Raw genomic sequence first — 23,534 nt, forward strand, 5'->3', positions numbered from 1 at the left:
ATACATATACATGCAATTTAGAGGAGAGCGATAGCGGCAATATCAAAAATGTCAGACATCAGCCATGAACCATCAACATATCCATAATAAGATTAGACTATAGTACAGTTCAACACTCCATTATGGTAGACTTATCTTTGAGTAGTGTACCCCATCCCAATGGGTTTACGCCCTTGTATGAAGGACAAAGTGTTCATCACGTGATCAATTCATGGTGGAAAACAGTGCTAAAATAGAATTCCTGCCATCTGGACCTCATGTGTTATAGTGGAATCCACCATAACATGGTCTGTTTTTAAAGGATACTGCCGACCTCCCACTGAAAATAATTTCCCAAGTGCAAGTGGAAACGTATAATGCGCTCCACCATCATGTCCACGTCACCAGAAGGGACATCAGTAGTGATTTCAATGTGATCCACCACAGATGCTTAATTGGTGCACCGGAAATGACATCTGTCCTGAAACGCAAATGCGTTACAACAGTGGCAAGTATAGACCAGTGCATCAATGTAATGTTAAAACATACTAAATAGTATAAATAAACACCAAATGACCATTGTTACTATTGCACCATCAATGAAAACATGACTCAAAGTGTGATAACGACCAGAAGGTCCAGAAAAAAATACACAAAACAATGAAAGGAGAACAGAATCCTAGTAACAGAGGATCTTTAATAAGATACAATGGTGTGGTCTATAATGATCGATACACCCTGGCATTGTTAACTGTAAAATAGGATCTTAAATTAAACACATTTTAAATGTAGCTAACGAAGCGGAGTTGTTCATTTAAACCTCCTGGACTCAGATTCAAGCCAGAAAACCCACCTAGCTTCTCTTTGGATGACTTTTTTTGTCCCAATCATCCAGTGTCTTAGATTGTGGTATAACTTCAATGACTGAATGTAAACGACTTTATGTCCTCTTGATGTTCATTAACTATATGGCGTGCTAGTGTAGTATCCCTTTTGTGATTAATTTTGCCAATGTGTTTGCCTATTCTTACCCTAAGTTATGTTTTTGCTTTCCCTACGTAGTTCATAAGGCAAATGCGCGTACATTAGGGTGCCAAGGAATAATGAACTTTGCAAATTGGTAAGTCTTACCCCTCAAATTTGTTCCTTTTGGCATAAGGATTCACCATGTAAAATATGTTGACATTAAATTGAGATTTACCACTTGCTCAAGTATATATATATATATATATATATATACACACATTTGGTTTGGTATCGCCGCGTTCAGAAACGCCCGATCTATCAAAATATAAAATCAATTAATTTGATGGGTAAACGGCATAACATACCATACATAACGCGGGATATGCATGACGATAACTACTAAACAAACATTTAAAACTGCAATATGATGTGCCATTGAGCAACCAGTAAATGATAACTAATCTTAAAAAAAGAAAATTATAAAATATCTATAACCAAAAAGGAACAAAATTAGGAGGTAAGCCCTTCAAAAACTTGCTACTTAATTTTTACCATGCATTCCCTTGGCACCCTAGCATACATACATTTACGACTCCTGCAGTCCCAGTTATCACTCTTTAGAATGTTTTGTAAGGATTAATATAATGACAAAACTGCAGGAGCCACATTTACACATGCCCACCTCTCTGGTCCCAACCATGTCCTTGTTTGTTTCGGGGCAGTCAAGTGACTGTGCACTACATGGTAATGGACAGACCAGCCTCTCCTGAAAGTGACTGATGGTGTAGGGGAGATGAAGTCAAAGATATCCCAATATTTCTTCAAAATGCTTGTGATTTTATTATTGTGGTCATCAGTACCAATCAGATGTGTTGACTACTTTCGATGCACTTAACATCTCATCTTGCCGCATTTGTGTATAGTACAAGTTATTTTTATATGGTTTCAATCAGTTTAAAATAATATACACTGAGATGAGTAAGGTCACTGAAACTTACTTAAGATAAAGGAATGTAAATTACTGGTATTTGTTTATCCATCAACAAAGGACCATTGATTTTCAAGGCAACTACCTCAATTAGATTGGGTGTGTTAACTTTCCCCATGGATGTTATCTTGTGCTCCGAAGCCCCTCCTCCAGCTTGCTGTATTTCTGCCATGTGGCACACATGAGGCCCCCTCTAGCTTCCTGTATTATATACTGGTTAAAACAGGTATTGAGGGGATGTGTTTATAGCAAATGGACAATAGACTTGTGACATCATTCCCCATATGGTGGGGATGGACACACCTTTTAGCTGGACATTTTAAAAGAACTAGGACACATGTGCTCGCTCTCTCTTGGCTCATGGAGGATGACTGGTCGACGTCTAGCTGAATAATGTAACGTATGAATAATGCTTGTTTCTGATTAATGCATTTGTATTTATAGTTTTATATTGTTTATTATTTAATCTTATCATTTATTAAGTAAATCAATTTAGTAAATTCAATTCATGTGTGAGCATTTTCTTATTCATCACAATCCATTGGAACCCTTACAATACAAATTGGTGTCAGAAGCGGGATTGTTTTGAATAAAAATGTTTGCAAAATTGAATAAGTTTGTTAAGAGTAGGAAAGCAGTTGAGAGTAGTGTCAGATCTTTGCCAGAATGGGTGTTACCAGGAAAGTGGACCCCAATGGCACAGGAATGTAACAAGTATATGGAGGGACAGCAGTTATCAAATCCCCAGGAAGTGGCTGCAAAATTTGATCTCTCAAGGTATGATGCAAAAGAGCAGAAAGCTGCAGCAGCTGTTGGATGGATTTTTGTGCAAGTGTCTCAAAGCTTACAGATGGAGATAGATCATTTGCGTTTAGAGCTGCATACAGCTATAGAGCAAAGGATTTGCTTGCAATCAGCCTTGAGAGACCAAATGAAACAGCATGACAATATGCAAAGGAATTTTGAAGCTTATGTAATGAAAAATGTGAATAAGAATAGGCGCAGGAGGAGACAGCGGCCAGTGTCAGATATTTGTACTGCACAGATTAGAACCATGATTGCACATGAGAAATGGTCAGATTTGCTAGAATGGGATAGCTGTGACAGTGAACCAGATGAGGAAGAAAAGCAAGCCAGACCGATTGTGACTACTAAATCTAGGAGAGAAGTCACACAGCTTAGTGGAGATAGGATGGATGCAGGAAATGTAGCTACAGGAGCAGAAGCTTCAATGACCGAAGTAACTAGGAATTATACAGCTACAGAATTAGCTACGAGGTACAGGCAGCAAGCAGGAGAACCTTTGTTAGCATGGATTCTCAGATTATGGGATCAGGGAGCCGATACTATAATCTTGAACCGTCTTGAGGCAATAGGACTTTGTAGCATTTGTACTGATCCTATGGTACGTCTAAAAATGAGACGTGCAAGGGACACTGCAGAGAATTTCTCTTTGTTGCATTTGGTGAGGGATTCTGTGGCACAAGTGTATGACTCTACATGGAAGTAATACCACAGACACGATGGGAGTCTCTTGCAGATGGAGTTCAGAGATTGAGAGAAATTGCAGGTATAGGTGGCATAACTCGCAATCCTTTGCCAGATCTGAATGATCACTTTGCTGTTGTTGAGGATTGGAAGGGACCAGATGCTGCAATATTGACGGTATTGATGAAGAATAAGTTCATAGAAGGTGCCCCAGCTGCTTACAAAGCCCCATTGTTCACTATGTTCATGTTCAGTGCACTTATGGGAAATTCCACTACTGTCTACACAGCATGCAATCTAATCTCCCAGCTATCTGCTCTAGAGAGAGCAAAAGTATCAAAAAATAGTACAGCAAAGAGAGTAGATCAAGAAAGGAGAAAAGAGGATGATACTCAAATTAGAAAGAGCAGGACGGAGTTGTTTTGTGACCTGATAGCTAGTGGGGTTCCATTCCAGGAGATAGATGGGATCTCTACAAGTGACCTGTTGAGGAGATGGCAAGATCTGAGGAGAAAAGGTAAATTGCAACTTGCCAGACCCAAAAGGGTGGCGACAAATGAGATAGGGGGTTGGAAAGATAGAGGTGGGACACCTGATGGAGGCATGCAAAGCCCCCACTATAACCGCCCCTTGCACTCTTCCAATACCATGGCATACTACACCCCCTGCCAAGATTCCCTTATGGACTAATTATAAAAGTAATTGAATATCCCTGAAAATTATTGTTTGAACAGTTTTGCCATTTTTTGATGCCTAATGATGTTTGTTTTCATTCTAGAGTTTCTTATAGAAATACTCCTGTGAGCATACTGTGACGTATGCGCTGGCTGATGTATGATGAATTGGGTTTGGTCTTGGTGATGCATAAATGTGCATTCCTCACCCGAGGGTTTGTAATAGACATTGATGTTTTAAAAGGCAAAAGACCACAGCAGATATAAGATGATTCTGTATGTGGGAGCCATTGTGAGAGAAACATACAAGGCAAAGAGGGAGTGACAGTACAGACAATGAATTTAAGACTGACCTAAAGTTAGATGACTGATAACATACTGGGGGGTTGACAAGATAAATAGATGACTTATTTGTACTAAGTGTTTGTCTTTGTCACTGTATGTGCTTTGTCATGGATATCCCTTGATTAAAATTGGTTCACAGCCAAAGAAAAATCCACGTGGGGTTTTTATTTTTACTTTTTATTTGGTATATTTTTGTTTTTTATGAGCTCATTTTCTGAATTGTAATTGTACTGTGTTTAGCATTCTTGGTTTTTAAAGGAATTGTTTTTCCTCTTTTCAGTCCACTACATGATGGATTGGGGGGTGGGGGGTGTAATTAACCTTATGTTTGTTTGCAGGAGTGAAAGAAGAAACCTTGGCCATTTAATTAACAAGTAAATACAGTGCACAGTAAATAGTTCACTCCTGCAGTAGTGAAAAAGGAGTCCATCTAATATAAGATTATATTTTATGACTTATTTTTGAGTTTTAACATTTTTTATTTTTTGGGAGCTCCCGTGCAAATAGGTTTTGAAGAATATATATGTTAAATGATTTCAATGAATGCTAGTTTGCTAATGTCTTGATATAGCTTTGTTCGCCTACACCTGAGTCATACAATGCAAATGTGTGGTTACCCAAAGTGTGTGTTTGTCTATATATAAATGAGAATCTCTTCTGCTTACTGAATGAGTGCAATAGGTTTAGCCAGAGTGTGTGTTGATGTAATGTGTATATTATGTAAAAATAATAATTTGCTAGAATTGGGTTAATAGCAAATTGGTTTGGGTTCGGTTTTCCTTAACGTGTAATTGTACTGATTCTGATTAGTAGTAACATTATTTTGTGATCTCCATGAACATAATTGTACTGGTAATTATAATCATCGTTCTTATGCAAATGTGAATGACATGAATTTGATGTGATTGATCAGTGTATAAGTCCATACACATATGATATATATTTTATGTAGTATTATTATCTAGATTAGAAATATTTGCTACAGTAGAAAATTTCAAAGGTCATTCTGGGCACAATTTGGACCAACAAACCTACGGTAATTTTGTTGATTCATTTGATCAAGGGGTGGAAAACAAGCCACCAGGACTGAGTTGTTTTGGACTGTTGCTTTGGACTGAGTTAGCTCTGCCAAGACTTTGGAACTTTCAAGTATGATTGTGAACTTCACTTTCCCTCAGTGCAGGCTGTGTCTTGTGTGTAGACTGAAGATGTCCAATTGAGCGCTGAGACTGAGCCCAGATGATGCTGAACCGTCAACCAGGGTGAATCCTCATGACTGCCAGCTGATGCAAATGGCATATAAAGTGAGGCCCTGAACAGCTGCAGCAATAGAAGATGAAAGGTACTCTTATGCTCAGCCATGGACACCTGCACTTCCCTCACCCATTGCTTTGGAGAAACGAGGGGTTAATGTCATGAAGGGCAGGGACAGATTGCTCTTTAGAGTCTGTACTTTTGCTAACCAGGGAAAGTAGTGAAGTCACCCCAAAGTGATGAGGGCATAATAATCCCCGTGCTTTCCCTGCAACAGAGACCCATTTAAAAATAGCGGTAAAGAAGATCCGAAGAAAGAAGATTTCTACAGACATTTGATATTTCATTACCTGTTGGTCCAATGTTGTTTTTGTTCCGTTTTAAGCCCAGGATGTTATTTTTTACCAAGCGGTTTTCTATTGGTAGCAAATAAATATATATATATAAAGGAACAATGCACATAATGATAAATGGAATAGTTTAGAGGCAGGTTAATTAATTAAAGTGATTGAAACCAGGGGTGGAATGTATAGTACAAGTTATTTTTATATGGTTTCAATCAGTTTAATATAATATACACTGAGATGAGTAAGCTTAAAGGTCACTGAAACTTACTTAAGATAAAGGAATGTAAATTACTGGTCATTTGTTTATCCATCAACAAAGGACCATTGATTTTCAAGGCAACTACCTTAATTAGATTGGGTGTGTTAACTTTCCCCATGGATGTTATCTTGTGCTCCGAAGCCGCTCCTCCAGCTTGCTGTATTTCTGCCATGTGGCACATATAAGGTCCCCTCTAGCTTCCTGTATTATATACTGGTTAAAACAGGTATTGAGGGGATGTGTTTATAGCCAATGGACAATAGACTTGTGACATCATTCCCCATATGGTGGGGATGGACACACCTTTTAGCTGGACATTTTAAAAGAACTAGGACACATGTGCTCGCTCTCTCTTGGCTCATGGAGGATGACTGGTTGACGTCTAGCTGAATAATGTAACGTATGAATAATGCTTGTTTATGATTAATGCATTTGTATTTATAGTTTTATATTGTTTATTATTTAATCTTATCATTTATTAAGTAAATCAATTTAGTAAAGTCAATTCATGTGTGAGCATTTACTTATTCATCACAATCCATTGGAACCCTTACAATACAATTTGTAATTTCTTTTCCCATTTCCCAGCCCTCACATGGACATAGTAATGGAAAAATATGGCTCTGAGAAGGAGAGCAAAAAACGAAAATGGAAAATCCCAAGGTTGTGGTTATATGGGATGTATACTAACATGCAGGAGATATTGTCATGATCTGAAGTGATCTGACAGTTTTAAATCACTGGGTGAACTTTTTTTACTTTGGAAAGTTCCAAGGTGTCTTGACTGTCCCCGGTGGTGGTTGTGGTATTGCACTTTGGGTTTTTGTGCACTTAATTAGGTATCAGGTGTGACAGCCTATAAAGGTGTGCTAGAGGTGTGCAATCACTGCCTGTGATATTGTGAGTTTGTGTTCACTCTGTTTTTGGAGAGCCTGGATGAAGGATGGAGCTGGTGAGGAGTCCTGCGCAGCTTAGCCAGGGGGGATGTGTTTCAGCTATGGTGTCTGGACGAAGGGCTGGCATGGCGTGGTGGAGTCACAGTGATGGTGTCAGCGGGAAGTGTCTGCATGGGCTGGTGGAGTGGCGACTATGGAGAGTGGCACTCACCATGTGGGACTTGGCCGCTGAGCTGGACTCAAGCATGCTCGACTTCGTGTCAGCAGCTGAACTCATCCTTGGGACTCTGGTTCTAAGCAGCTGCAACTGGTGTTGGACTCTGCTCCAAGGTTGCACTAAGGTGAAGGATCCTGTTATGGTGATGGATCCGGGTGGAGGAGAAGATGCACACAGGTGGTGGGCTCTGTTGCTAGGAGCGCACGCAACAGAGCAGAGATAAGTGGTGTTTCCCCTGTATTGTCTCTTTCCTCATGTGTGTTATTAGTGCAGTGGTGGGATTAGTCTCCGCACCGACCCATTCCCTAGTGAGGGTTTAGGGTCAGGGCGAGCAAGGGCGTTAAGGTACGCGTGCGGCGACAGGTGCGGAGCCTGTTTAGGGAATGTGAGGAGTGTAGGGACACTGGCTCAGGGGAGTGCAGGAGGTCTCCATTTCCCCATTCCCTATCGCAGGGCCCACCATTGTTAAAGTTACCCAGGTTCCCCCCTTATTATTTAAATGCGCCTTACTGGAGGCGGTGTTTCCAGATATATGTATGCATGGCGTGTAATACCTAAATCCGCCAGGTGGAGGCGGCGTATCCACCTGCACGCTTTATTATTTAAATTCGCCCCACTGGAGGCGGTGTATCCAGGGTCACGTGTGTTATGGGTTCGCCTTGCGACAAACATCTGCGTCCTGACACACGTGATCATGACATTATCACCAGCACTACAGTTTTTTTTTTCTGGTGAGCTTCGGCCATGTGGAGACCTGTGGTAATTGCTGCCGGGCCTCACTGAGGAGAGTGGGGAGCGGCAAGGTGTTTAGAGCCGCTGCAGCAGCAGTTATCACGGTCTGGGGCCTCTGCTCAGGTAACCAGGAAATCAAAAATGGCGGCTGCGGTCTGGCAAAAGCCCCTAGAGTCGCTGCTGGGGAGCGGGACTTGCTCATGCACGGGGAGGTACCCAGGCAGGTGGGAGGAATGGTGCCCCACGGAGCTGCCTGGTATTCCCCGAGGTGAAGGGGTACGCCCCTGTGGTGAGCTGACTGGTGTGATAGTCCGCGGGGTTTACGCCAAATCTTCTATACCACCGAAGAAGCCGCCCCTCCTGGTTGTGTGGAGGCGACCAGCGAGTGTATATTTCCTCCATTTCCCGGTCCCCTTCTCCTCCTGGTGTGTGCAGCAGGTGTGCTGCGGGGGAGTAGGGACAAATCTCTACCCTCGCCATTAACCAACCCTAGGAGGCGCAGTCCTCATGGTGAAAGGGTTGGAGGGTGGTGTCCCTTGGTGAATAGTGGGGGTGTGAGTGTGGTGACACAGGGGGACGCCTCTGTTGTCAAGTCCAGAGTGAGTTCACCAAATTTATGACAAACGAATGTGTGCAATGGACGTTCAGGTCCGGACCTGCGTGTGAGCGAGCATGTATGGGTGCCACCAAAAAACATCCTGTGGAAATGTGTTGTGGAGTCTGATCAGCTCTTAACAAGCATACACTTACATAAACTCGTTCCCCAGGCCGGCGCTGTGGAGATGAGTGGTGCCTCCAAAATGAACTTTATTGCCAATACCAGCGGTGCGTTTGTCATAAACCTGAAGTGTCAGGTAATGGTGGGGTGAACTCAGGGTCTAGGCATCCCCGCTGTGGGTGTTTCCCTAATGAGGGGTGGTCTTGAGGGTCCAGAGGCCCCTCATTAAGGAGGGGGTACTGTCATGATCTGAAGTGATCTGACAGTTTTAAATCACTGGGTGAACTTTTTTTACTTTGGAAAGTTCCAAGGTGTCTTGACTGTCCCCGGTGGTGGTTGTGGTATTGCACTTTGGGTTTTTGTGCACTTAATTAGGTATCAGGTGTGACAGCCTATAAAGGTGTGCTAGAGGTGTGCAATCACTGCCTGTGATATTGTGAGTTTGTGTTCACTCTGTTTTTGGAGAGCCTGGATGGAGGATGGAGCTGGTGAGGAGTCCTGCGCAGCTTAGCCAGGGGGGATGTGTTTCAGCTATGGTGTCTGGACGAAGGGCTGGCATGGCGTGGTGGAGTCGCAGTGATGGTGTCAGCGGGAAGTGTCTGCATGGGCTGGTGGAGTGGCGACTATGGAGAGTGGCACTCACCATGTGGGACTTGGCCGCTGAGCTGGACTCAAGCATGCTCGACTTCGTGTCAGCAGCTGAACTCATCCTTGGGACTCTGGTTCTAAGCAGCTGCAACTGGTGTTGGACTCTGCTCCAAGGTTGCACTAAGGTGAAGGATCCTGTTATGGTGATGGATCCGGGTGGAGGAGAAGATGCACACAGGTGGTGGGCTCTGTTGCTAGGAGCGCACGCAACAGAGCAGAGATAAGTGGTGTTTCCCCTGTATTGTCTCTTTCCTCATGTGTGTTATTAGTGCAGTGGTGGGATTAGTCTCCGCACCGACCCATTCTCTAGTGAGGGTTTAGGGTCAGGGCGAGCAAGGGCGTTAAGGTACGCGTGCGGCGACAGGTGCGGAGCCTGTTTAGGGAATGTGAGGAGTGTAGGGACACTGGCTCAGGGGAGTGCAGGAGGTCTCCATTTCCCCATTCCCTATCGCAGGGCCCACCATTGTTAAAGTTACCCAGGTTCCCCCCTTATTATTTAAATGCGCCTTACTGGAGGCGGTGTTTCCAGATATATGTATGCATGGCGTGTAATACCTAAATCCGCCAGGTGGAGGCGGCGTATCCACCTGCACGCTTTATTATTTAAATTCGCCCCACTGGAGGCGGTGTATCCAGGGTCACGTGTGTTATGGGTTCGCCTTGCGACAAACATCTGCGTCCTGACACACGTGATCATGACATTATCACCAGCACTACAGTTTTTTTTTTCTGGTGAGCTTCGGCCATGTGGAGACCTGTGGTAATTGCTGCCGGGCCTCACTGAGGAGAGTGGGGAGCGGCAAGGTGTTTAGAGCCGCTGCAGCAGCAGTTATCACGGTCTGGGGCCTCTGCTCAGGTAACCAGGAAATCAAAAATGGCGGCTGCGGTCTGGCAAAAGCCCCTAGAGTCGCTGCTGGGGAGCGGGACTTGCTCATGCACGGGGAGGTACCCAGGCAGGTGGGAGGAATGGTGCCCCACGGAGCTGCCTGGTATTCCCCGAGGTGAAGGGGTACGCCCCTGTGGTGAGCTGACTGGTGTGATAGTCCGCGGGGTTTACGCCAAATCTTCTATACCACCGAAGAAGCCGCCCATCCTGGTTGTGTGGAGGCGACCAGCGAGTGTATATTTCCTCCATTTCCCGGTCCCCTTCTCCTCCTGGTGTGTGCAGCAGGTGTGCTGCGGGGGAGTAGGGACAAATCTCTACCCTCGCCATTAACCAACCCTAGGAGGCGCAGTCCTCATGGTGAAAGGGTTGGAGGGTGGTGTCCCTTGGTGAATAGTGGGGGTGTGAGTGTGGTGACACAGGGGGACGCCTCTGTTGTCAAGTCCAGAGTGAGTTCACCAAATTTATGACAAACGAATGTGTGCAATGGACGTTCAGGTCCGGACCTGCGTGTGAGCGAGCATGTATGGGTGCCACCAAAAAACATCCTGTGGAAATGTGTTGTGGAGTCTGATCAGCTCTTAACAAGCATACACTTACATAAACTCGTTCCCCAGGCCGGCGCTGTGGAGATGAGTGGTGCCTCCAAAATGAACTTTATTGCCAATACCAGCGGTGCGTTTGTCATAAACCTGAAGTGTCAGGTAATGGTGGGGTGAACTCAGGGTCTGGGCGTCCCCGCTGTGGGTGTTTCCCTAATGAGGGGTGGTCTTGAGGGTCCAGAGGCCCCTCATTAAGGAGGGGGTACTGTCATGATCTGAAGTGATCTGACAGTTTTAAATCACTGGGTGAACTTTTTTTACTTTGGAAAGTTCCAAGGTGTCTTGACTGTCCCCGGTGGTGGTTGTGGTATTGCACTTTGGGTTTTTGTGCACTTAATTAGGTATCAGGTGTGACAGCCTATAAAGGTGTGCTAGAGGTGTGCAATCACTGCCTGTGGTATTGTGAGTTTGTGTTCACTCTGTTTTTGGAGAGCCTGGATGGAGGATGGAGCTGGTGAGGAGTCCTGCGCAGCTTAGCCAGGGGGGATGTGTTTCAGCTATGGTGTCTGGACGAAGGGCTGGCATGGCGTGGTGGAGTCGCAGTGATGGTGTCAGCGGGAAGTGTCTGCATGGGCTGGTGGAGTGGCGACTATGGAGAGTGGCACTCACCATGTGGGACTTGGCCGCTGAGCTGGACTCAAGCATGCTCGACTTCGTGTCAGCAGCTGAACTCATCCTTGGGACTCTGGTTCTAAGCAGCTGCAACTGGTGTTGGACTCTGCTCCAAGGTTGCACTAAGGTGAAGGATCCTGTTATGGTGATGGATCCGGGTGGAGGAGAAGATGCACACAGGTGGTGGGCTCTGTTGCTAGGAGCGCACGCAACAGAGCAGAGATAAGTGGTGTTTCCCCTGTATTGTCTCTTTCCTCATGTGTGTTATTAGTGCAGTGGTGGGATTAGTCTCCGCACCGACCCATTCTCTAGTGAGGGTTTAGGGTCAGGGCGAGCAAGGGCGTTAAGGTACGCGTGCGGCGACAGGTGCGGAGCCTGTTTAGGGAATGTGAGGAGTGTAGGGACACTGGCTCAGGGGAGTGCAGGAGGTCTCCATTTCCCCATTCCCTATCGCAGGGCCCACCATTGTTAAAGTTACCCAGGTTCCCCCCTTATTATTTAAATGCGCCTTACTGGAGGCGGTGTTTCCAGATATATGTATGCATGGCGTGTAATACCTAAATCCGCCAGGTGGAGGCGGCGTATCCACCTGCACGCTTTATTATTTAAATTCGCCCCACTGGAGGCGGTGTATCCAGGGTCACGTGTGTTATGGGTTCGCCTTGCGACATCATCTGCGTCCTGACTAGTGTTGAGCATTCCGATACCGCAAGTATCGGGTATCGGCCGATACTTGCTGTATTGGAATTCCGATACCGACTTCCGATATTTTTTCAATATCGGAATTCGGCATCGGAATCGGAAGTTCAAAGTTGATTGACAGACTGACGTCATCATGATGCGCGGTGTGTGCGCATCATGATGCGCCGTCATTTCGGGCCTTCCGGGGGTCTCTGCCGGCCTGCCGGGGGGCTGTGTGGACTGCCCGGGGTCTGTACCGGCCTGCCGGGGGGCTGTGCCGGCCTGCCGGTGGTCTGTGCACCCTGTGGGGGTCTGTGCCGGCCTGCCGGGGGGCTGTGCAGGCTCCGGGGGGCTGTGCCGGCCTGCCGGTGGTCTGTGCAGGCTCCGGGGGGCTGTGCCGGCCTGCCGGGGGGCTGTGCCGGCCTGCCGGTGGTCTGTGCAGGCTTCGGGGGTCTGTGCAGGCATCGTCCGATGGGACTACAAGTCCCATCGGGCGATGCCTGCTACCATGACAGTGATTGACACATTAGCCAATGATGGGACAGTAGTAGTCCCATCATCCGGCTAATGTGTTAAATGTTAAAAAAAAAAAAAAAAAAAAAAAAAAAAATACTACATACATACTACATGCATGCTACATACATACTACATGCTTGCTACATACATACTACATGCATGCTACATACATACTACATGCTACATACATACATACTACATATATACTACATGCATGCTACATACATACTACATGCTACATACATACCACATATATACTACATGCATGCTACATACATACTACATATATACTACATGCATGCTACATACTACATGCATGCTACATACATACTACATGCTACATACATACATACATACTACATATATACTACATGCATGCTACATACATACTACATGCTACATACATACCACATACATACATGCTACATACATACTACATATATACTACATGCATGCTACATACATACTACATTTTTTAAGTGGCGGAGGAATACAGTGCGGAAGGATACCTACCTTCCGTCATTGGATTCCTGCAGCCCGTAGAGAACGGCAGCATCATCTGATGCTGCAGTTCTCTACCCAAGATCGTCGTGGGACACACTCGTGGACTGCTTCGGATCGTGGGTGAGTATTTTTGTGGTTTGTTATGTTAATATTTATTCCGTAGACGACAATGGCTTCGGGGAACAATGTGACAAGTATTGGTAAGTATGTTACTCTATGTTATATGTACTGTATGTCTATGTATGTATTGTATGAATGTATTGTATGTATGTAGTATATATGTGGTATGTATGTAGTATGTATGTAGTATGTATGTAGCATGCATGTAGCATGCAGTATGTATGTAGCATGCATGTAGTATATATGTAGTATGTATGTAGCATGCATGTAGTATATATGTAGTATGTATGTAGCATGTAGCATGCATGTAGTATGTATGTGGTATGTATGTAGCATGTAGTATGTATGTAGCATGCATGTAGTATATATGTGGTATGTATGTAGCATGTAGTATGTATGTAGCATGCATGTAGTATATATGTAGTATGTATGTAGCATGCAGTATGTATGTAGCATGCATGTAGTATATATGTAGTATGTATGTAGCATGTAGTATGTATGTAGCATGCATGTAGTATGTATGTAGTATGTAGCATGTAGTATGTATGTAGCATGCATGTAGTATATATGTAGTATGTATGTAGTATATATGTAGTATGTATGTTGCATGTAGTATTTATGTAGTATGAATGTAGCATGTATGTAGTATGTAGTATGAATGTAGCATGTATGTAGTATGCATGTTGTATGTATGTAGCATGTAATTTTTTTTTTTTTTTTTTACATTTAACACATTAGCCGGATGATGGGACTACTACTGTCCCATCATTGGCTAATGTGTCAATCACTGTCATGGTAGCAGGCATCGCCCGATGGGACTTGTAGTCCCATCGGACGATGCCTGCACAGACCCCCGAAGCCTGCACAGACCACCGGCAGGCCGGCACAGCCCCCCGGCAGGCCGGCACAGCCCCCCGGCAGGCCGGCACAGCCCCCCGGCAGGCCGGCACAGCCCCCCGGAGCCTGCACAGCCCCCCGGCAGGCCGGCACAGCCCCCCGGCAGGCCGGCACAGCCCACCGGAGCCTGCACAGCCCCCCGGCAGGCCGGCACAGACCACCGGAGCCTGCACAGACCCCCTGGCAGGCCGGCACAGCCCCCCGAAAGGCCCGTACAGACCCCAGAGAGGCTGTACAAGGGCAGGAAATGGTTTTTCTTATTCCGATACCGGAAGTCCCATAGACTTGAATGGGACTTCCGGTATCGGAATCGGCGATACCGATACTTTTTTTAAAGATCGGCCGATACCATCCGATACGATACTTTGAAGTATCGGACGGTATCGCTCAACTCTAGTCCTGACACATGTGACCATGACATATATAATTAATTTATTACCCACTTTACATATAATTAGAAGAATAATTAATAATTAGATGGAATGATAATTATAATAATTCCTCCCAATCTGCCCTAAATATCTCTCCTATATATAACTCTATGGGATCATTCAGACGTCCCTTTTTTTCGTGTCTGCGAAAAACGAACCAACTATCATCTGAGTGTATTGTCTAATTTTTTTGGCTGAGCGTCAGTTTTTCTCATACAAGTGGTATCAGTGTATCTCATTCATGTGTGTTTCTCGTTCATGAAAAAAACGAAGTCTGAATGAGTCCATAATGTGAGATGGTGGTTTATGCAGTGCAATTCATGAGTTGATGCCATTTTTAGGCACTAAGGCACATTTATTCTCTATGAAATATTATTATTTAAAAGGTAATTTACAAGGTTAATTTTTAGAACAAGTATCCCTTTAAAAAAATAGATTAACAATCACTAGTGCTACAAAAAAATCTCAGTACAACCCAGGAACTTTTTCAAACTTTTTATCATTTACATGTACTTTACCTAAAGGCTTCTCAGTGTAGATATACAAGATGGAGGAGGAACAATTATTTTATGAGTTTCACCATGTTAACTTTCTTGAAGTCTATCAGTTGAAGTCAGCTTTTTTCCAGCCTCAAATAGATAATAACATTGAATAACAGCTTGCAAATATAGAAAAGGCAGAAGTTTGGCTCATTTTCCTTCGAACCATACACTTTCAAAGGCGGAAACAATATTTTTCTTAAATCCTCTTACTATATTTGTGTATGTAATCTTATGCGGACTAAATTACTTTCAAGCTATTCATAACACAGTGGAGTGTAAAGGCAGACTTTCTTTTATTTCAGATAGAAGCGCATATATGTAAGCACAACAGTATGGCCTATTCTACTCGCATTCAAAACTTAACCATAATGCAGGCCAGCATTAATTTTTATGCAATTACCAAAGTAGAAATCATCAGGAATGTTTAATCTTACACTTCTTTTGATTGTTCCCCTTACTTCCTTGTTAACCATGAATACATATATCGAGTTCTCCTCCTGCCTTTCGGATACTTACTCTGCCAGATGGAAGGTTACAAGACTCTAGTGCTGTTTCCACCCGCTTTCTGTCTGCAGAGAATAGACGGTATATGCTAGGATGAAGGGGAAAAAAAAGAAGAAAAGTGATGAAGTCTTTATACATTGTTTTATATGAACGAAAATCCATCGGAAAATGAATTAGTCTTATCCATCCTAATACGATTCCACAGTTTTGTAGGTTTTAAACCAGAGCGGAATCAACAATGCGTTTCTAGGATGTTGTAGAAGAGTGTGATCTGCATAATTCCCTAAAATGAGAACTCTCTCTGTTAGACTCGGTCGATATTCAGACATTTTCATTATAGTTTCATTTGACCTACTAAAAATCCAAAGCTTGCCATGATCTGATTTGCCCGAGACAGTTTTCACTTTTCCCTTTCATCTTCTTTCCTTGCTTGTTAAGCCTATCCTTGCTGCTATATTCCCAAATGATATTAAAAAACAGATCTACATAATTAATTATTTTCATTTTGCAGCGTGCTTGGAATATTGAAGTGGCTACCTTTTATTTTTTTTAATGTTCCCATCAGAATTTAGTTAACATTTAGTTCAGTTTAAAGTGACATTTTATGAATATAAATACTGTATGCCTGCAATTTAATAACTAGCTGAAAGAGAATGTTCACCCATTAAACTTTTAACCTTGGTCCTAAGTCAAAAAGTCCATAATGATTAATACTGTATCTAAAATATCTTTATTCAGAGAAAAGAGGGAGACACAAAATGTTGAAACTTCTACAATTTTTGGAATTCTTCTTGCGGCAGCGCGGGGATGATCCTTCCTTCCTACCTAAGTGTAAAATATCTTTATAGCAGATAGAACTCTATCATTTTTTTTAGAGAGTGCCCTTGCATAGCCATCTAATTCATTGAACTTGGAAGTGTATTGTGCCGGGTTTATAGATTGAACTTAAAAGGGCTGTTCATTGAAAACAAGATATCACCTATCCATGGGTAGGTGATAACGTACTTATCGATGAGGGTCCAACCACTAGGACCTGCGCCGACTAGAACAACAAAATATTTTCATACCTGACTGGACACCATTATTCCTGTTACAAAATGCCACTTCATTCTTTTTTATGGGGCTGCTAGGAAAAGAAAAGCTCAGCTCTGTAGCCCATAGTTGTGTCAGCAGTCAAGCATGCACTATAACGGGGTAAAAGTGACGCCATTTTTTCTGTGTGGGTCCCAACGGTTCGACCCCCCCACTAATTAAAAATGTATCGCTTATACTTTGAAGGGGTATGTCCACTTTATATATTTTAGCAGTTTATATTTTAGACAAATATCTATTGTAAAGATATATTAAGAAATATGGTGTTAGCAGATGTAGCTTTACTTTAAGGGCTAGTTCTTCTGTCAATGCTTAAATATTAGATGAAAGCACAGACAACTGAGAGACATTTTGAAAGTGGTGTAACTAGAGTTTGATGGGCCCTGACACAAATTTTAGACCTGCATGTTGACCAGATGTATGGGCTCTGCTAGCGTTCTTAATCCTATAAAGATATACATTTCACCCCCCTTTCATTATGTAGTAATGTTCCCCATCCTGTACTAATGGTCCCCATCTTGTACCCCTTCCAGGTATACATGTCAGTCCATCTTGGTCCTCTTCCAGGTATATGTCAGTCCATCCTGGGTCCTTTCCAGGTATCTATGTCCCCCATCCTGGGCCCCTTCCATGTATATATGTCCCCCATCCTGGGACAGCTTCCAGGTATATATGTCATATATGTTCCCCTTTCTGCAAATAAAAAAAAATTCTTCTCACCTTTATCTGCTCCTTCGACATGCGCTGTCTACTTCTGGGCCCACGTGGGAGGAGGGACTGCAGTCCCCAATGCTTCCTATGCCTGCTATGGCGACGCATGATGTCACCACTATGAGACGCCAGCAGCCCACCTCTGCTTGTTCGGTGGCGTGTAGGGAACTGTAAGGTCCCAGTACTGCAATACACTTCAGTTAAATGTGTATCCTGAATGCACATCCAGCTGAAGTAGGCACTGTGGTCGGCGTGCCTCCCTCCTGCATGGGCCCAGTTCCACCCTCTGTGACCGCGATCGATACGTCCCTGTATTTTGGTGATATTTGGGTACGATGCCTAAAAATGTATATACAGTTGAGAAATCACCTGTATACTACTGGGCTGAGGAGATTGAAATCTCGGGAAATTTACAAAGCTCCTTTCCACAGCAAGAGAGCACTTTCCTGGACAGTTAACTACGGTTGCACAAAGCAATTTGCTCATCTCTACCAGGCACCACAGGCATTGTGCACTGGAACTTTGTGAATTAGAATAGGTAAATAATACCCAGGGGCGTATATAGAATTCATGGGACTGTATATCAAATGTCTGAATTGACCCTCCTCCAAAAAAAATGAAAAGCCGTGGGTACAATAAGACTATTGGCTTATTCATGGCAAGTCAATGAGGTCATGATGGGATGGCACAGTCACAGAAGAGATTGTCCAGAACTATCAGATCAGAAGATTTGGCTGGCCAATTAGCAGAGCTTCTCTCTAATGGTTGATATGGTTCTCACAAAGAAGGGATTACTTTTCTATGGGTGGCGTGAAACTACATATATGGGTAGAAAAAAAAAATGGGAGACCGACCCAAGGGACCAGCTGCCTTTCTTCCTTTCAACGAACTGAAAAGGAAAGTACAAATATGTGCCAGACCCAAAAAATTCTGAAGCTGCTGGGATTATTAAAACAGCAGCTGAAGCGGGACCCATATTGTCTTGTTCCCTTACGTATTTCTGAATGATATTCATTCATTTCTATTACTATCTGCTATACATACATAAATGTGATCTACCACCTGCAAGACGCTATCATAATATGACTGTGTGTATTCTTGTGTCTTTCATCCAGTCATTCATCCAAGTCAGAACATCAAATCAATATTTATAATGATCAGACTGCGTTGCAACATCTGACTGCACCTGCGGGCATGACACAGATATCTGCTTCTGAAAGGAACGACATAGGCACCTTGGATGAATCAAATCATATCATAGTGTTCTGCCAATGGGAATTACAGTCATTTCAATGCTCCGTTTGATACATTTAAAAAAGAAAATGAATTTATATTGCAAATAAGCTTCCTTTTCTGTTAGAATATTAACATTTTTCATGTAAATGTTTGCATAAATGACGAGTGGCGAAAGATTCCCCCGCTGATCTACGACTAGTTTACATTTTATATGCACAGGAGCGTGGAGAAGAAGGAAAAATTAGAGCTAGGTATTCTGATCAGACCGCAACTTCAAAGACTAGGACAATATATTATTGGGTTAAGATATACAATGCCTTAAAAAGTATTCTTACTTCGTGAAGGTTTCCACAGTTTTTCATGTTACACCCACAAACTTAAATGTATTTTATTGGATTCTATGTGAACTACCAACACAAAGTAGCAAGTATTTGTGAAATGTAAAGGCATGATACTTAATTTAAAAAAATATATAAATCCGAAAATTGAGAAGAGCATTAGTATCCGCCCCTGTAATCTGATACTCAACAGATTTTCAGGAAACCCCCTCCCTCTAGATAGTCTCCTGGCTCTAGCTGCTGTGTGAAACCTGATACCACAGTTGGTCTGCAGAGCTTCAGGAAGGAAGATATAGCTGTGCTGGCTTCTCAGGCACATTGGTCCCGAACACATCACACTTTATAAGGTTGGTATGTAATGTTTTTAGTCATTACTATTGTTTATTTAGCTTGTTTTATGAATGGATAGAGAAAGGTTTGTGGATATTTCATATAAATAAGGCAGATTTTCTTACAAATGAAAGTGTGCTTCTCAGGCATATTGTTCCCTAATGCATATTCTCTCTCTTGCTTCAGATTATCTTCTGAAATGGAGAAGAAAATGTATGATCTTTCAAAACCCCATCATGTTGAGGAAGTGGGAGACATGCTGTTAGATGATGATGATGATGCAGACCCCACAATGAATGAGGATTTTGAAGAAAGTGAGATTGATTCTCATGATGAGGTGGAAGTCTGTGAACTAAAGTGATGAGGAGGAAGAAGATATAGAATCTTATTATATGGGAAAAGATAAAAAAAAACAAATGGAACAAGAATCCACCCATAAAAAAACGTATGGAACCTCATAACATCATCACTCACCTTCCTGCAGTTATGGGAACAGCACGTAATGCAAAAAATGCAGCTGAATGCTGGAATACTTTTTTCACAGATGACATTCTGGACTCTATTGTCATATACACTAATCAATATATAGACAATATAAAGCACAAGTTCATCTGTGACAGAATCCTGAAGCCCACGGATGAAGCATTTTTTGGATTATTATACCTTGCAGGAGCTTATAGGGCAAATCGGCAAAGTTTGGAGGAACTTTGGGGTATAGAAAGTGATGGAATTGAAAAATTTAACCTTGTTATGTCTCTAAAAAGATTCAAGATTCTAATTCGTTGCCTTCGGTTTGATGACAGAACTACCCGAACCGAACGTAAAACATATGACCGGCTTGCTCCAATTCGCGATGTATTCCAAAAATTTGTGGAAAACTGTAAGATAAACTATCGCCCTGGGGCAAATGTCACAATTGACGAAATGCTCCCTGGTTTTCGTGGCAGATGCGCATTTCGTCAATACATACCATCAAAACCTAGCAAATACGGAATAAAAATGTATGCCCTTGTTGATGCCAGTAAGACCTACACATACAACATTGAAATTTATGCTGGAAAACAGCCAGATGGTCCTTACTGTGTCAGCAACAAACCCACTGATGTTGTGAAAAAAAGTCTGAGCCCTTATTTGGATTAGGTCGCAATATAACTGCTGATAATTGGTTTTCAAATTGTGATCTTATTGATTATCTAAAAACGCAGAAGCTTTCATATGTCGGAACTGTAAGAAAAAATAAAAAAGAATTGCCGCCACAGCTTGTTACTGTGACAGGGAGAAAACAGTACAGCAGTATGTTTGCATTCCATGATGGAAAGGTTTTGGTTTCCTATGTACCACGCGAAAAAAAAATGGACTTCTTCTCTCAACGCTTCATAATGATGATGCCATCGATCCTAAATCTGAAGCACAACAAAAACCAGATATTATTACATTTTATAATGAAACCAAAGGGGGTGTTGATACAGCTGATCAGATGTGCTCAACTTTCAGCGTCAGCAGAAACACCAAGCGCTGGCCAATGGTCATATTTTTCGCTATGCTAAATTTGGGTGGTATAAATTCACAAATTATTTACCTTGAAAACCAGCTTGAACCACTCCGTAGACGATTGTACCTGAAAAAATTGGCCCATGAACTAATGCTTGGAGAGCTATGTAGGAGAAGTATGAAAACCATCGGTATCCCCTCTGGCCTTCAAGTTAGGCTCAAAAGATTCCGCCCAGATATTGATACTGAAAATCCAACACCTGTACCACCTCCCAAAAGAAGGAGATGCACCACCTGCACCATGGAAAGCGGGAACAGAAGGCTTTCTAATTATGAATGTCTCAAATGTCATCATCATGCAATCTGCCTGACACATGCAAAAATGTATTGTAATTCTTGCTCTTTGCTTTGCAAATGTGTTTTTTCTGGGGAACATTCAGGATCTAATTCAGATTAATTCTGTGTGTAATATTATTCTAGGTGCCTAGAAAATGTTTTTGTGCCAAAATTTTCTCTTTTTAATAACCGTTACTTGATATCATTGGGGGCTATTTGGTGGGAGTTTTGAAATTTGTGTATATCAAAGTTATTACTTTTATGTTGAGTAAATGGGTTTGTTTTGCACCTGATAATGTGTAGTCTCTTTTATTACATCCCTATGAAGGTCTCTAATCACTTTTAGATCACTGAAATTGAGAAAATTAGATATTCTAGGCATTTTTCTAGCCTGCGCTTGACAGGCACATTGTTCCATTACGAGTTAGTGCGAATATTGTTCCTGACGGAGGGTTAAAAGAAATGGTTGTTATATGTAATTGTCATGATTCTACCAATCACGGTGTCCTATGGCTGTCCTAAAAGATTGAGGGCTTGCTGAGCTGTCAGGATTGTGAGTGACAGCACAACCTCCCGACCTGAGGCAGAGGTGTGAGCATTGTGAATGACAGCTCAGCCATCCTATCTGGCTGGGTCTGTGGGATCTCCTCCACGTATCATCGGTTCTGGGCGATTACAAGGCTATTTGGCACTCAGACAACTGTCAGACCATTGCCAATTGAAGCTTTGCTCAAGTGGTGTGTGTGTTTGCTCTGTGCTCTGAGTTGTATTCTAATATCCGTTCCCAACCTTAGATTGACCTTTGACCATCCATTTGACTTACCCCTTTCTCTTGATCCTCTACCTTTCTAATACTCTGACCTTGGACTGTGACCTGATTATGCTTTTGACTTTTCCCTTTGTCTATTATGAGCCCTCTTGGTATTGAACCGGGACCTCTTAACGTTCCTGCCTCACGGCAAGTCCGTGAGGGGTTATCAGCATTACATTGAGTAGTGGCTAGCGTGATAGTAACTTGTGTAATTGTACAATAGTTTAATATTTAATTTAAAGGTATTATCTTTATCACAACTTTTATTTGGCAGCTGAAGACAGAGCATGATTGTCACCCAACTTGACCCAGGTGCACAGATCAAAATCCAACACATTTCATAAAATATGAAATATTTGGCACAAAATGTACAATAAAAGGAACATATAAACATTAACATAGCAGATCAGTGAACAGAAAGATAGCCGTCACCACTGCAACGTTTGTAACTTGACAGCACAGTCTTTTTTCTTTAAAACAAAAAAAAAAATAGAAAAAAAAAATAGATTAGTGTGGGTCCAAGTGCGGAGAGTCCTATTAATTGACAAAACACAGAGAGGGAGAGAGAGATGCTCAGCTGAGCTCCCATGCTCTTGATGTTCCTCAGATAGTCAGGACTAGCAGTGAAGAAGCTCTCGTCCAAGCTCTTCTTACTCTTCAGTTCAGCAATTGGTGGGTCTCAATTCCCAAACCTCGTCCACCGTTTAAAATGTCTGTCAAGTTTATATAACATGTAAAAAGTTTTATGAAATTGTCATTACTCTCTAAAGGATATGAATATCTCTGGAGGAAAATATTTAACAGTAAGTAAAAAAAAAAATCCCTCGAAAGTTCCTATATTCTTAAATGTTCTCGTGCTATTATGTGATGTTCATGACTATTTTCTAAAAAGCCTCCACCCTGATTAATTCTGTGTATGTCCAGTTTACGTTGTCTATGCACTTTCCACCAGGGAGAGGTCATCATCTACCGTTGTTTTCATTTATACTATTACTTCACAGGTTTGTTTGCATTTCTTCAGATCTGCAGATGTTTGGATTCAATAACAGTAACAGGTTAGCGCTGGAGAAATATTAACAATGGCTCAGTGGTTAGCATTGCAGTCTTGCATTGCTGGGGTCCTGGGTTCAAATCTCACCAAGGACAACATCTTTGCAAGGAGTTTGTATGTTCTCCCCGTGTTTGCGTGGGTTTCCTCCGGGTACTCCGGTTTCCTCCCACATTCTAAAGACATACTAATAGGGAATTTAGATTGTGAGCCCCATCGGGGACAGTGATGATAATGTGTGCAAAACTGTAAAGCGCTGCGGAATATGTTAGAACTATATAAAAATAAAGATTATTATTATTATTATAATTAAAAATCTAAATATGAATTTATTTTAC

At 42.5% G+C, this 23,534-nt stretch overlaps 1 protein-coding gene across 1 annotated transcript in view; it reads right to left on the minus strand.

The window, feature by feature from the left end:
* PLCB1 (phospholipase C beta 1) overlaps positions 1-23,534 on the minus strand; it is a 1,254,316-nt gene that overhangs the window by 635,018 nt on the left and 595,764 nt on the right. The window contains exon 7 of the mRNA XM_073553862.1: positions 15,816-15,891. Within this exon, the coding sequence (XP_073409963.1) occupies positions 15,816-15,891 (76 nt within the window). The remainder of the gene's footprint in view (positions 1-15,815; positions 15,892-23,534) is intronic.

The sequence above is a fragment of the Dendrobates tinctorius genome, unplaced genomic scaffold (genome assembly GCF_039654945.1).
Source record: "Dendrobates tinctorius isolate UK_male_01 unplaced genomic scaffold, ASM3965494v1 ptg000203l, whole genome shotgun sequence".
Taxonomy (NCBI): Eukaryota; Metazoa; Chordata; class Amphibia; order Anura; family Dendrobatidae; genus Dendrobates; species Dendrobates tinctorius.